The sequence below is a fragment of the Centruroides vittatus genome, unplaced genomic scaffold (genome assembly GCF_030686945.1).
Source record: "Centruroides vittatus isolate TY-2023 unplaced genomic scaffold, ASM3068694v2 contig_487, whole genome shotgun sequence".
Classification (NCBI taxonomy): domain Eukaryota; kingdom Metazoa; phylum Arthropoda; class Arachnida; order Scorpiones; family Buthidae; genus Centruroides; species Centruroides vittatus.
In genome coordinates this window covers 215,410-232,161 of record NW_027122275.1, presented here as the reverse complement: position 1 = coordinate 232,161, position 16,752 = coordinate 215,410, and the positions used below count along the sequence as shown (strand labels likewise).

At 29.9% G+C, this 16,752-nt stretch overlaps 1 protein-coding gene across 5 annotated transcripts in view; it reads left to right on the top strand.

Annotated features, from left to right (window-relative positions):
• The window catches only part of sxc (O-linked N-acetylglucosamine (GlcNAc) transferase sxc), a 60,857-nt gene extending 44,906 nt beyond the window's left edge, over nt 1-15,951 (top strand). For all 5 annotated transcript variants that reach the window (XM_067273727.1, XM_067273730.1, XM_067273729.1 and 2 more), the window contains 6 exons: nt 4,815-4,940; nt 5,887-6,174; nt 9,690-9,881; nt 13,555-13,707; nt 13,796-14,172; nt 15,360-15,951. In XM_067273727.1, coding sequence (XP_067129828.1) covers nt 4,815-4,940; nt 5,887-6,174; nt 9,690-9,881; nt 13,555-13,707; nt 13,796-14,172; nt 15,360-15,510 — 1,287 coding nt within the window. In that variant the 3' untranslated portion in view covers nt 15,511-15,951. The remainder of the gene's footprint in view (nt 1-4,814; nt 4,941-5,886; nt 6,175-9,689; nt 9,882-13,554; nt 13,708-13,795; nt 14,173-15,359) is intronic.
• Nucleotides 15,952-16,752: the final 801 nt, after the last annotated feature.

Below are 16,752 nucleotides of genomic sequence, written 5' to 3'. Positions count from 1 at the left end.
TCCATTGCATGTCGCCCCAGATTGAATTTTTGTTGGTGCCTAACGAAAATTTTTCGTTTTTGGAAAAAATCGTGGCTATTGTATCGTCTGAAATTATTTTTTTATTTTGCACAGACAAAATGTATATATTAATAAATGTAAAAAGAAAAAAAGTTATTTCAGAAGTTAGTTTAATATAAAATTATAACAACTAGCATCATCTAGTTTCAAAAACGTTCCAATGCTGAAACGAGATATGTCGGGAATAACACTGGATGGGTAAATGGGTTTTTTCAAAGACTCATTTGTCAAAATTCGATTTTGAAACATTTGCACTTTGAACTTTCCAATGAGCAATGCATGCACAAATCTCACTCTTTCCTGTTTGTGGAAACAGTGTTGCCATTTTGTATTTTATTTATTTATTTTTGATTGTTCTCGGTTCCCTGAGTACCTACAAGACCTTTTTTTTTTTATTTTTTTTTTATTTGTGCATGATGCATGATTTGGACACCTAATACTCTGTGCCAAATTGCAAGTCTTGACATGTACTCCTTCATACCTCTAAGCTGTTAAGCCAGGACTGCACTGCAATTTTATAAACAAGACAGTCTTGTCAATTAACTTTTGATTTGATAAATTTTATCAATAAATTGAAATTGTGATAATTATTGATGGTATTGACTGTAAAAGCTCAACAAATAAAAATGCCAGCATGACTTTTTGGATGCAGGATGGTTTTTGCTTTGTACTGTATTTTTGTGGATTGTCTAGCATGTCTGTCTATCCTGGGAGACCATGAATTAAATATTTGTACATTGTAAAAATGAGCATTCCAGTTTAAGTGAGGTTATACATTCCTCTCTAGAGAGTGCATTAAAAATACAAACTATTTTTTATTTTAAAACTAGGAACTGTCAGCATTACATCAAAAACTATGATTATAATTTTTTTTTATTTTGTCTTTGAAGGATGTAAAATACTTGTGGAATGCTGAATTGCTTTTTTTTTTTTTTTTTAAATTATTATAACTTGATTCAAGAAAGCAAAAAATAAACACATTAAATATCAGAAACTGGCTGTAAACTGTCTGAACTTACACCAATTAACATCTGCTTTGTGTGAAATTTGAGATGGTGTTATTTTTAAGGTCAGGATAGATAGATGGTCAGTGCAGCCCACACTAACTACTACTACTAATAATAATAATAATTATTATGTCAATAAGTTAATTGTGTTAGTTATATTATGCTTTAAAGGAAAGATGCTTCCTGATTTTATAAGTTGATGAAATTACATTGTTGCTATTTTATTGTACTAGGTAGAATGTTTCTTTGACATTTAAATAACAACTAGTCTTGTTAGAGCTGATTAATTTTATTGTATAATCAGTTTAACAGACATGCTGGTAACCTTGAGCTTTCTGGCATTTTGGTCATTTGTGAAAATAGTGTTTAGGTGGTGCTCTTGAATTTGAGCGACTGACTACATCGTTTTTGATTATTGTAAAGTATGTATTTATTTCATGTAACACAACTTAAAAATGGTTCTTTTCTGTTTCTTAACAGCAACAAAAAACAATTTCCACTTGTAAATGCTTTGAATTTTATTTACTTTGTGTCATACCCAATTGTTTCTTCACTTTACTAATTGAAGTCAAATAGTGGGATGGAAGAGAGAAACTCAAGTCTTAGAGTTCTTGTTGAGTCTGATTTCACTAATGTGTATAAATGTTTATCAGTAACATTGTACAGTGTTTTTAGTTTTTGGTACTTTCTCAAAAATGACATATACAGTAATACCCCGAACTTACGCGATAGGTGGGACTGAGCGATAACTGCGTAAGTCGAATTCGTGTAAGTCGGGGGTATAATTTCGCATATAAATACATACAAATTATTTTTAATTGGGGCCAGGGACTAAAGAAAACAATAATTTAGAAAAAAATGTTTAATAAAATCTTAGATAATACATACGTATAACAAATTATATTATTCAAAATGACTTCGGTTTACGATTTTATGTAGAAGGCTTCATAAAATCTAACAAATTCGTCGTATGGCTCAAAGATTTTTTTCTCTTGCAAAATTTCCTTGTAGCATGCTAATAATTTTTTTATTTCTCGTTTTGTAGAAGAAATGTGCTGTGTTGGAGTTTATATTTTCTAAAATTTGTAACCCCTTTTTGTATCAAAGTTTTTAATAATGTTAACTTTACATTCCAAAGATAAAGTTTTCTTTTTCTTGTTTGATGCATAAGAATCGGTTCTGCTTGGTTTGGATGACATAGTAGAGTCTCTCAAGTCTCCGTAGATATAACAAACACGGAAATAAATAACACAAAATGAATTGTAGCTGTGTGTCGATTCCGCATGACATGTCCGAACATGTAAACTGAACAATAGTGTGGGGGAGTGGATAATCAAGAGTTGCGTGGTGCTCAAACAAAAGACAAATTGATGAGATTTAAAAATCGCATAACTCCGGGTTTGCGTAAGTCGAGGTATTACTGTATATTGTGCCATTTTGATTTTTGTCGTATCCCAATTTGTATTGGAGCAAAATTATTGCTGTCAGTTCTCTACTACTAAACATATTTTTTAAGATAAAAGAAAACACAATTATTTATTTAAGTATTATCATCTATTTTTTACTAAATAATGTTTTAATACACCTAAGCACTATGAGCATTGTTTTTCAAGATCTTGCATCATACTAGTCACTATTTAGACTTGTGAAAAACATTTTGTAAGAAACAGCCCAATAAATATATTTTATAGTAAAGGTTGAGAAAATAAACTTAGTAACAATGTTTATTTTCTATTTTAAAGTAATTTTCTATATCAAATAGTCTAAATTTGCCATATTTGTTTATGCTAATTATGATAGCCTGTTTTCCATTAGAAAATACAGTAGAGCATTGATTTATCCGAATCAATTGGGACTGGGGTTGTTCAGAAAATCGATTTTTCGGATAACAGATTATGTACGTAAAAATACATTATTAATATATTATATTAGTATCCAAATAATAGTATATTAATATATACCTTGTTGAAATTTTTCTCCATTGCGTGTCACTTCACGTTGAATTTTTGTTTGTTAAGCCTAATGAAAATTTTTATTATAATAATTGTGGCTGTTGTATCATTAAAAATTATTTCTTTATTTTGTACAAACAAAATAAATATATTGAAAAATATAAAAACAAAAAAAATTATACTTTAGAAGTTGATCTAGTATCAAAAACGTTCGATTCAGCACAACACATTCCAACACAGTCCAGCTGGAATGCTTTCGGTTGATTGATGTTTGGATAATTGATGTTCTACTGTAATTAACATGTTTTTAATTCAGTACTAATATTTTGCAAATTTTCCAGATAATTTGAAAATTTGTAGTTATGTGATCCTTTTTAAATATTTTGTATTATGCTTAATTTTTCTACAAACCATGATGATGATGATGATTAATTTTCTTTGACAAGTTATGAAAGATTTTACTACTACTACAGTCATTAGTAATTCTAAGAATAGTCTTTTTAGAAATGAAAAGATTATATAATACATGAGTTTAAACATAGAATCCCAAGTTTGTTTAGAGATTGTAAGGTGAGTAAATCAGAATTGCTTGAGGAAATATTCAGAGTTCAGTTTCAAGAATTTAAAGTACATTTCTGTAGTTAGTAATAGGTCACATAGTATAATCTAGAAATAAAAATGTGTGCTTTTGATGTTAACATTTGAATTACAAATGAGATAACACATTGTTGTGGATTTTTTTAAAATACTAATAATTTGTAAAGTACAAGCATTGAATAGAGATCATCATAAAATTTTGTTTTAAAAAACAAACTAAAAACTGATTGATTTAATTAGTTGTAGTCCAACCTGTACATAAATTTTAAAGGAGACTGACTAGACTTCATTATAATGATACTTTGTAATACATGTTTATGCATTTGACTTCTAAATATGCATAGCATCTTTCACATAACTGAAATGCAGATAATGCTTGGTTTTTGCTTAAAAAATAAAAACAATTTAAAATGTGCAAACAAAAAATCTTAGAGTACAAGAGGAAGACCATATCATCATCTGTCTCCAATGACAAAGCTTTTTTGTTTTGTTGTTGTTGTTTTTGTTCAGACTAAGACATTATGGTCAAAACACACTGCAATGAGCTTCTCTGTTCTCAATAAGGCAAAAGTTAGATTAAACTGAATTTTGGTCAGTACAACTTCAGGATCGGACAGTTGTGGATCTAGAGCGTGAGAACGGAATATGGTCCTGATTGTTTTGAGGTCTACAAGAACAAAGGAATAGTCAATCAGCCGATTAGACTTCAAGTTGATAACCTGACTGATTTGTAATATGGTTTCTTGATGAAAGCAAAGGAGGATAAAGCAGTACCTTTTATTTGGTCACATAGCATTAGTCAGAGGCTTAAACATTTAAAAAGTAAGAAGTCAGACTGGTTTACCAGAGGAGCAAAACAAAATTTTAGTTGGAAGGTTTAAATTTTTGCCTCGGAAGATTGTGACATTTCAAGTTTGAGCAGTAAGGTTGACTTTATCCTTATCTTATAATTTACTTTTTGTATGATTGCTTATCAAATCTTCATTAAATTTGACATATTTCTTTATAATACTTAATATCCAAACATTTTGGCACTGATATTTAATATTGGAGATTCAAAATTACAAGGAAAAGTTTGTATTAACTAACAGCTGATTTCATTGAGCTTGACTGTATATTTAGAATAAAATAGTTTGACTTTCTCTCTCTAGAGAGTATATTGTCTTACAATAAACCAAAATATATTTTTATTTTTCAGGTTCCTTGCAATGGAAAAGCAGCAGACCGTATATATTTAGATGGAATTCATATCCTGGTAAACATGAATGGCTATACTAAAGGAGCTCGTAATGAAATCTTTGCTCTTAGACCTGCCCCAATACAAGTAAGTCTTAAGTTAAAAATTTGTTACAAATACAGTTTCTCCATATACAGTATAGAACATAACTGATGCAAATATAACAGATATAACTGACGAAAATATAAAAACAAAAAAAATTAAATTTCGGAAGTTAATCTAGTATCAAAAACGTTTTGATTCAGCACAACACACAATCCTCAGTAAAACATCACGCAAAACTCGCCACTCATGATGGGGGAAATAACCTTGTTCAAATACTGATGCGTCCTTAAGTACCCTCTCATGGTTGCGCTGGTGCTGCCAGCTAAAACATGCATACCAACAACAATAATAATAGAATAGCCAAATATTGTAGCACCACAGCACTAGGGCAAATTTGAATTTGCTGACTGGAATGCTTTCAGTTGATCGGTATTCGGATAATCGATGTTCTACTGTAATTATAAAATAGGTTCATTGTTGTAATTAATTTTTTTTATGGATTACTTCATATGTTCAACAACTTTCTTAGACTTGAAATAAATTTAAAATAATATAACTAGAGTACTTGATTCAAGCAAATGTTACAAAATTATCTAGTCAAACTGAGATAAGTGGTTTACTAGTATATTAACTTAATATAGAAAGATTGATATGACACACACAGGAATCAATAAATGTCTGTTCTTGTATTAAAACAAATATTTGGTGCTGACAAGTGAAAGTAATCTTCAGTACAAAATAGAACAGATGAATGAAACTTTGAGAAAATTTGAAATATGGCAACAGCTGTCCAATGTCCTAAGAACAGCCAAAATACTCTTGTTTCATACCATTCACTTTCTATAACAATGAAAAATATCTACAAATTATTAATAAAGAGGTGTTACTTTATTTCCAATTGTACTTGCAAAAATCAAAATTCTGAACTGTTAAAAATAGTATGCTGTTATTACATCTTCACTAATAATAATTTTATTTTTCATTTTAGGTTATGTGGTTGGGATATCCTGGTACAAGTGGTGCTCCATTCATGGACTATATTATTACGGATAAAGTGACTTCTCCATTGAATTTGGCAAACCAATATTCTGAAAAACTTTCTTACATGCCAGACACCTTTTTTGTTGGAGATCATAAGCAAATGTTTCCTCACTTAATTGAACGGGCCATCATTGATGCTAAAGACAGTTTAAGTAAAAAGCATGAAGTGCCAGATAATGTCAGTATTGTTAATGCTACTGATTTATCTCCAATAATTGAGAAAGCAGAAGTTAAGGTAAGATTTTATTTTAACTCTCTCAAGCATGGTGGTACATAGTTGTAGGAAGCATGTGGTTCATATTCTGTTCTACTTGCAAGAAAGGTTGTTTTTTAAAGCATATTTATTCAGATTTGCACCATCACTCTTATTACATCCAAAATGCTTCTGTCTAGTGAAAGTAAATTGTTTTAGCTGTCAGCAACTGCATTTAGCTTACCAATATGCATTTCCTTGATGTCTGCTTTCATCTGATAGCATGTTTTATGTTTGTAGCCTTTGAGGATTTTAGTTTCTGACGTGTTAATTGAAGCATTTGTTGATAAGTAACTTTTGTGTATCTCCTTCTGTGCAATATTTTGTTATAAGTTTGTTATTTAAATGCAAAGTAGTAAAGAAATGACTTTTTACAGTGGTACTAAATTTGTACCACCATGCTGCATGATTATTGTGCGAGTCACATGGACCTACCAATAGCTCCACTGCAACATGAAGTTTTTTAGCTATCTTTTTGCATTTATTTCCTTCCTTTGTTATGGTAACATATTCTGTTGGCTATTTAGACTTGTTTTAAGTAATAATACAGGTATACTTCACCTTACGTCAGTAATTTGTTCCAGGAGAGGCGACTTAAGTTGAATTTACTTGTCACTAGGCTAAACCACAAATAACCATTCCCAGTTCTGTATTTTATTTAGAAATGCATTTTTAATAATATATGATTAATAAGAATCTATTTTAAGCTTACAAACAAACAAATTTTTGTTTTTAATATGGTACAGAAAAAAATAATCTAAATTTATGAATACATGTACGTACATCAAATTTTGACCATACAAATAATTTTGGGTCAGTGCAAAATCCTTTAGTTGGATTATTAAAAAAAGAGAGACAGATGGTTAACAACTTAAAAACCGACAAAATGTCATTAAAAAATACATACAATATACAATTGACGTTTCCTGTTTACAGTTTAAGAAGTTTCTATTTGGCATCACACAGTATTTTATAACATTGAAATTCTTTTCATACATTGTGGTTTTCAGTAGCTTTATTTCTAATAAAAATTACAGTCAAACCTGTTTTTATGCGGTTTTTATTTGTGCGGTATAGTTGGCGACTAGTCTCGTGCGATTCGTCATGTCTCACATTGACTTATTATAGCTAAATAAACTTATTATAGCATAAATGAACTTATTATAGTAATATTATTGCACGAATATGCGAAAAATGAAATAATTTACTTTTTAAGTCAACAAAACACCACCTGGACAAAAATATGTAAAACAGACAATAGACGAGGCGATGCAGTCAAGTGCTGACATCTGTTGTCAATAAATTCTATTTCGTACGGTTTTGAGTTATTTTCTATGTAAGACTTTTTTTATGCGGTCCCTATTGACCGCATAAAAAAATATTTTTTTAATTGTGTTGCGAAAACTATTTTTTATAGCCACTCGTGAAGTTTTGTGCAATTTTTTTTATGCTGGTCCCTATCCACCGCATAAAAACAGGTTTGACTGTATAATGCACAAAAAGAATTTGAATGTTATAAAATTCTATTTAGTAACACATTCAACATAGTAACTTCTTAAGAAACTGTAAGTAGGAATATATTTTTACTTCATACAGATGAATAAAATTAGTTTAAAATTTATTACAATTAAAGGGACTGAAGAGGAGCTCCAAACTGCAGATTCCTAGTATGAAAGAGTACCGATAGGGGACTGATAGTTTCATTAACTTTACCGATTTTTGAAATTGATTTAGAACATGTTGCAATGGTCAATTTTTTAATATCCTTAAGATAGTGACTAGGTTACTGACTACTAAAATTTTGTGCCTGCACTTCAGGGCAAATGTAGTGAGTCAGGTTCCACACAATCTATAATCTCAATTAGTGCTGGCAACAAAATTTGTTATTGATAAATCTATAACAAACTTTGAACAAGAATTGAAATTGGTATCATAGCATTTTTTTACTTGATTTAAAATCATTTCACATAACTAATGTTAAACTGAAATTTTCTCTGATAGTATATTAAAATTTGTACGTGGCATCCTTGACTTTTTAAAAATATTGCCAAGCATTATTTATGTTTAAATTTAAAATTAATGTGAAAACTATGATGAATTAATTTTAAAGCAGTTTTCAAATGATAACCGTTAAGTACTTGACTCCAATGTTGGTAAACATTGAAGAAGTATTGATGTTTTCAGCATGAATAATGATAGACATATTCATGAATCTTGGCTAATATTTGCTATTATTTTTTTTAATATCAATAAAATATGGTGATAAAATACTCCATTGAATTAAAACAAGTTTTGAAACCAGTTTGGTGATTGTTTTTTAAAACAAGTTTTGTTGAAGCTGGTTAACCATTTTTGAGAATTCGATTTTTGCCATGACTAATTTAATCTCAATAAAATGAGAGAGAACCATAGATCCTAAAAGTGGAGTATACAAAATCTTGATTTAACACAATAGCAAAAATTGAGTCTGAAGTATAGGAAGCATGTGTACAACTCTCAAAAACAGGCTAAAAGAATGTAAAATAGATGTAAGAAAGATGGAGGAATCATATAGCAACAGAAAGGCAGAAGTAGTAAAATGGAACAAAACAAAATGAAATCACATGGTATATTTAAAAAGAGAAACTTCCTATTCAGATTGCAGAAGAATTGATCATTACCATATGCTCTAAACTAGTTTTAAATAAAAATGAGGATTTGACTTAACACCTTGGATTGGGAGGATTTTAAGTTCAATGTAATTATTTGCTTTATAATTAACTATTTATAAATAATAAAGATAAATAAATTTTTCTGTACCAATGGAATGGTGTATTTAAATGCTTGTCAAATTTGTTTTGTCATAATTTGAGCATTCTATGTTGGATCTGAAAATAAGGTGTTGAAGTCTAGAAAAACATTGTAATAACCCAAATATTTGTATTTATTGGTTTTAAAACAATTTATTTTTCTTGTATAAACTAATTAAAACCTTTTGTTTTAATTTTTACATTTATTTGAGCTTTTATGTTCATTTTCTCCAGAATTTGGTAAGTCATACCATTAAATTATTTGGCCAAAATGATAAATTATGTATTTGCTCTGGTTGTAGGGAATCTTCAATATTTGAGTAAATTAATAAATGATATTAAAGTACTTGTAGTCTTGCTAATAAATTTGACATGTCTCATCCTATTAAATGACTTTTTGATATATTTTGCATGCAGAAATTGGATTACAGATAGGCATCACAAAAGGTTCAAACTATAAGAGTGCCATTTTTAATTATTGTTGAGAGTAACTGTCATCGAGATTGCCAGACTTCAAACAATAATCTAAAAGTTTATCAACTTTTTTATTTATTTATTTTTTTATATTAGTTTTGTGATTTGTGTTGTCTTTGTATTTAAAAGTAGATAGCATTTAATGCGTAGTCATCAATAAACTTCAAAATTTATATCATTATTCTTGTACAATAATATGATCTGAATTTTAAACTAAAAGTTTTTTATGTACAGAAAATTCGAGAAGTGGCTGTAGCACCTACTGTTATATCAGAGAAGGCGGAACCTAGATTGGAAAAAGTTGAAGTGGTCAAAACTGTGATTGAATTGGCAACCACTACACCTGTACAAAATATGATAAGTACAGGACAAGTACAGACTTCGGTTAATGGCATTGTTGTACAGAATGGTCTGGCAACTAATCAGGTAAATATATCTTTTGTTAGAGAACAATTAATTATTTCTAAGAATTGTAACTTTTAAAAGCTAGTGGTAATTACAGTTTTCACAATTTTTTTTTAAGGTTCATATACTAACAATCCAGTGTTTGTAAAACTGGACTCTGGGGGCCTTGAAGTTCCCTGAGACAAAAAGGCAATGGTCAAAAAATTTATCAGCAATCTTAAACTTGTATTTATTGCAGCATTTAACATTTGGCTATCTTTTGGTCACTAATAGCAAACAGATAATCCATCACTACTTCATTCCATAAGTTTTTTAAAACATAAATAATTGATATTTCATTCTATTCTTTGTTTTATTATTTACTTTTTTTTTATTGCTAATGAAATAGTCACTAATTTACACTTCAGGAGACAAACCTCCAGGGGAAAAATATAAATTAAGTGAATGTCTATAATGCATTTTCGTTTTTATTCAAGACTAGCAGACCTGGCCACACATTGCTGTGGCTCAAAATGTATCTATTATAAATGTATAACACTCCCTGCGGGGGGAGTTTCGAAAAATCTCTTTTTAGTATATATTCTGTTGATGTAACCTATTAAAATGCAAATGCAAAAAATCGCATCTAAAATAGAATAATAGAAAACCAGTTCTTCATGGTAAGCCTTAATTTTGTCGCTCTCCCTGTTGGGGGGAATTTCGACATCTATATAATATAAAAACATGTGCGTATTTGAATGCAATGTTGTAACAAAACTTCAAAGCAGTTGGTTAAGAACTTTCCGAGACTTAAGATTTCGAACAAACGAACATTTACATTTTTATTTAGATAGAGAAATAACAGGAGTTAAAGATACAGTATACACTAACTTACAAAACTTTGTGAATATAGTATTAAAATGACAACTACAATTGTAATAAAATGATAAAAGTTAAACTATTCAATGGGGCTGGAAATTAATTTAAAATATATAAAATATGAGAAACACTCAGCCTATTTTGACTTTAGAGGTGATTAAAACATTCAAACAACAATTAAATCAAATGATCTACTTAATCACACAATTTTAAGTTACCTATCAAATGCATTTCATCAGTGACAATTATTTTGGATTCCTTACCAATAATACAATTCAATTCATGTGCAGCATATTTATAGTTTACAAATTGTTCTAGCATGCATCAACATTAATGCCATTGTTTAAATTAATATTATTTATATTATCTTAATTTATTATTGAAAAATGTTCTTTAATTTTTCTTCTAATACTATTCTTTTCTTTAAACAACTTTTACATTATCAGTATTGATGTTAAAATTTGCGTAACTGTAATGACATACCTCAAGGCAATAGACTTATATACAGAACTCTAGAACATACAACAGAACAAGTATGACATATTAAGATCTAAAAGACCTGGTAATATAACTTGCTACACCTAGCACTCTTTGGCCTACCTGGGCCCTTGTGCCACAGAAACCCCAAAACCAAACAACCATCACCAGAAAAAATAAGTGAATATGCTTATAAACTACATGAAAACATTCAGTCTGAAATAGAATCTGAAAAAGGTAACGAAATTATTTAGATATAAGAATTAATTGATATTTTTCATCTACTCTTCTTTGTAAGTATGAAAAGTTATATAATGTTAAAAATTATATTAATTATAAATATATTGTCTGCTAACAATTAAGGAAAATGCTCATATGGAGATAAAATATCAAGAACTGTGTTTTAAAAAGATATCCTATTAAATGTTTGTTCTATTTCATTTTCTATCTATTTAACAAATATTTAAGAATCTTTTTTAAAAAATGGTATGATAAGTATGGTTTTATTTTAACTTTTAATCTATGTAAAACATAGTATTTTCAATATTTTCAGCTTCCATATATATAAAAGATTTATTTGAAAAATATAAGAGTGAATTTAATAAATTTCCCATAGTATTGGCTCCTCCTCAATAAAAAGATTATCAAGATTGCTGTTGTTTCTTTTTCATGTAGTAAAGAATTTTAAAACAGCTGGAGTAGTTTACAAGATGCTTTTTACTTGTGAAAACCAAACTAAATATTATGTACCCAAAACAAAAATATTACTAAAAAAAGCATCGAGCAGTTAACAGATTATGTACAGTAGAGCGTCGTTAATCGAACGTCGGTAATCGAAATGGCCGGAAATCGGAACGACTTTCAGTCGGACTGTGTCGTGCTGAATCGAACGTTTTTGATACTAGATTTACTTCTAAAGTATAATTTTTATGTTTTTATATTCTTCGATATATTTATTTTGTTTGTACAAAATGCAGAAATAATTTTTAACGATACGATAGCTTCGATTATTATTATAAAAATTTTTGTTAGGCTTAAAATTGACGAAAATTCAACATGAAGCGACACGCAACGGAGAAAAATTTGAACATCGACAGGTTAATATATTTTTTCGTACAAAGTCGGAAATCGGAACAAATGACTAATTGGAACAACCCCAGTCCCCAATTGACTCCAATTTTCGACGCTCTACTGTATTTACATTGTAGTGAAGCAAATTGTAACGTCAATACAGATAATATAAAAGTTGTTTAAAGAAAACGATACTATTAGAAGAAAAATTAAAGAACATTTTTTAATAATAAAAATAATATAAATAATTTGAACAATGGCATTAATGTTGATGCATGTGGATTGAATTGTATTATAGGTGAAGAGGCTGAAGCATTGTAACTTTGGCAACATGCATTAGATAGATAACTTATTGTACGATGAAATGTAAGAATTAAAATAATCCTTTCTTGATTTAATTGTTGTTTGAATGTTTTTAACCTCTTTAAGGTTTGTTCTCAGTTGTAACCGAAGAACTGTCAACACCAACAATTGTCAAACTTTTTTTTCTGCATTCATGTTTTCCCAATTGAGACAGCTCACCACTCTTTCAAAAACTTAAAATCTAATCCAACCTTTCTTAAATAGTTCACATTTGGTAGACTGCTTCACTTTATCCTGTAATTTTTTTTTTTTTTATGAAACTTATTGCATTAAGAATGCTTAATTTTGTTTTAGCTTTGGAATTTTTACTAGATGCAAACTTTTTATTAGTTTATGCACACATCTAAAATGTGTTTTTAAATTCTATGATAATTCCAAAATTGAGAGGTTGCAAGTAACTAGTACAATTTCTCAGGACTATTTCTCAATTCCGAAGACTATTTCTCATGTTCATTTGAGATAAATGGCTTGGACATTATCCAGAAATAAAATTTTTGTTTTGAATGGATTTTTGGTTAAGAAGTTTGTCCTTTGTTTAATAGTGATTTTGATTATTTTGGTGAATATATAGAAGTATTTGCTTTCAATTTAATATAAATTTTTGACTTAGAACTTGAATTATCAAGTACCAATTTGTTTTGTATGATGATTTTAAATGAGAGAAACTTTTGGGAAAGAGAAATTCTTATGACACAAATTTTATCTATTTGCTATTAAGTTCACAAGAAACTGATGTAATAAGAAATAAGTTAAATAGAATCTGACAAAAGAACATAATGATATGGGTAAACTGGATATTTTTCACTAACCAATTTTTATCTATATATCAATAAGTGAATTAATTTTAATTTCATATTTAAAAAACATTAAAATAATAAATGACTAGTCTAATGATATTTGTGTGTAATTCAATTTGTGATTATAGATTAACAATAAAGCTGCAACTGGTGAGGAAGCTCCAAAAAGTATATTGGTCACTTCCAGACAGCAGTATGGATTACCTGAAGATGCAATTGTATATTGTAATTTCAACCAGTTGTACAAAATTGATCCTGCTACACTGCAAACATGGGCCAATGTGAGTTTTTTTTATTGGAAACGAAGTTGTAGATTTTAATAAGTATAATTTTATATACACATTTAATTTGTGCACATTTCCTCCATAGATTTTAAAACGGGTGCCAAACAGTGTCTTGTGGCTTTTGCGATTTCCTGCCGTTGGTGAACCAAACATCCTTTCGTCGGCAGCACAGATGGGAGTGCCACACAACAGAATCATATTTTCCAACGTAGCGGCCAAAGAGGAACACGTGAGACGAGGCCAGTTAGCAGACGTGTGTTTGGACACTCCTCTCTGCAATGGACACACTACCGGAATGGACGTTCTATGGGCAGGCACACCAATGCTGACTCTATCGGGCGAAACTTTAGCTTCTAGAGTTGCCTCCTCTCAGTTAACATGTCTAGGTGTACCAGAATTAATTGCTAGATCAAGGCAAGAATATGAAGACATTGCTGTAAGATTAGGAACCAATAAAGAATAGTAAGTAACTTTTATTTTGCACTAAGTAAGCACATCAGACAAAAGTTAGTTGCCCACAATAGAAATGATGGTAGGTAGTTGTTACTGACTGCACAGAGAATTCTATGAGAGAATTGTGGGAAGTAAATATCATGGATGTGATCTACAAGGTCATTTCTGCCTTATTGAAGTAGTGAAGAGCAATGCGAATGTTGGATTGTTTGCATTATAATCGTACAATGGATGTTACCAAGAGGCAAAAAGGACCCATCATGTTTGGTCACGGACACAGTAAATGAAGCTCACCAGTTTGTCGTCGTGTCAAACATACTGTCCAGTGGGTCTAATATGATGAATTTTGAGTCATTACTATCTTCTATATGATCAATGTGACAAAGACTATGCAAACTTAATTCATATTGATAAGTGTAAAGTTAATATCTCCCAATAGAAACATAGGTCAGATTACACTTAAATTTAGATTCTGCTTCTATACTTGTCTTTAGTTCACTGATTTATAAATTTGATTTGCATGATACCCAACTTGTCTCGATGCTTTCTTCTTATATGGATTGATCAAAAACAAACAGAATAAAATCTTACCATATATAGCCATTTAGTACATGAAGTAAAAAAAAAAAAAATCAGTTTTAACATTGATGTTTTAACATCGTGTTTTGTTAAATAAGCTTTGATTCTTGCTTTCCATTGGAATAACAGAAAAGGTTGTTTATGCTAATACAGTTTGCCATATACATAAAATGGATATAACACAAATAACTGGAGGACTTAGTTGAAAGAAGCTTGTCAAAACTGGTTCCATTGTAGATAGATTAAATTTTTTCCTGCATTCCATTCTTTTAAGTTCTCATATAGGCAATAAGTTATCAATTGTGATAGTAGGTCATAGTTGATCATAAAAAATAAATTTTATGTTATAACAAAGTATCATAATTTGGTACTTAAAATTGATTGCAGTGTGAAGACAATGATAAATAACATTGACTTTTGCACAAAGCTGAAATTATTGGTTAAAAATATGCAATTCTAAAGATGTTTAAAATGTCTGGAATACTTTTATTGAGGAGATTTTACTATTCATTAAAATTATTATACATTGAAATTATTTAACGTATAAAATACTTGTAAATTTTTATAAACTAACCTTTAATGAATAAGACAGATCTGAAATGTTTTATTCTTTCCAGCCTCAAGGCCATCCGAGCCAAAGTGTGGCGTGCCAGGACGGAGAGCCCTCTATTTAACGTGAAAACCTATGCTTCGAATCTGGAACAGCTCTTCTACAAAATGTGGTTGAGATACGAGAAGTCGGAGAAACCCGATCACATCACGGAATAAATCATTTGTATCATAACATTACCTATTATTATAAAGCAATCGAAGCTCTGTCATTCCTTTCAAATGTCGCCACGAAAATATCGGCTGCTCGAAAGTGCCCATTCTAATAATTATTTTCTTTGTGATTATCATATTACACGAATTGATTGTGTACATTAAGTTTAATAACGAAACAGTCTTTCAAGATTTTGTAAACAATTATAACCCTCCAATAAGAATTTCCAAGACTTTTATTATTTTTTTTAATTCCAGTTAGATTAAATGGAATGAAATTAAAAACTCTATATAGCAGTTCTTGTGTACTTTCCATAGATTTTCTTGGCATGAATGTCAAGTTGGTTAAAAAAGCTTGTGGATAGATTTTAGAAATGCACATCAAACAGTATTGTGTGAAAAAGTTTCCCTTGTATAAATAAATATTTCTTACTTATTCCCCTGAAATATATCTGCAAATTTTTTCCCACCGACACTCGGTTGCTTTTTTACGTTTACGGTGTTAATTAGCTAATTACATTTTTCTTATAAGACGAAATAGTTCAGATGGCGTCAAAGTACAGTGTTTTGTCACTGCTTTGGTCAAAGGAAAGAACATTCTGTGATTATTAGTCTCCCAGGGTAAGAATGGATTTCGAGGAAAATAGTACGGTGTTTATGTCTACTGTATATGTTTTATTTCATTACGAAGTGTTAAATTAGAAAATTTACATAATATTTGAAATTTCCGACATTTTTCAGCAAATTTTGAGATTAAAAAAGGCACTGACTGTATCATGGAATAAAAAATTCAAACGTGTTTGCTTACTATTGTGTCCGTTGCTTAGCTACGGCAACGGAATGACACAGATCAGTCATCGACTCATTCTATTGTCACCTCATGCCATCTTGAAGTGGAAAATGTTTTGCGTAAGTGCGGCAGAGTGTTTTTTTAAGATAAAGTTGAAGTTTAAATTAATTTGCCTTATACTTAAAAAAGGTAGTTCCTATTTACATTTATTTTATGCCCAGGATAGCGATTTATTAAAATACGCCACCGCAAGCGCAGAACATTTTTGATTTCAAGGTAGACTGCGAATATAGGAAAAGTTAATCATTTAGAAAAGTTACGCACCCGTACGGAATTGTCCGATTACTTTTAAGTGATTGGTTAGTATTCGATCGTAAACGCGCGTTCTGATTGACCGTAACGAGTGGCCACCGACAAACATTGAATGCCTCAACAGTTACGGAACAGTAGAGTATTTT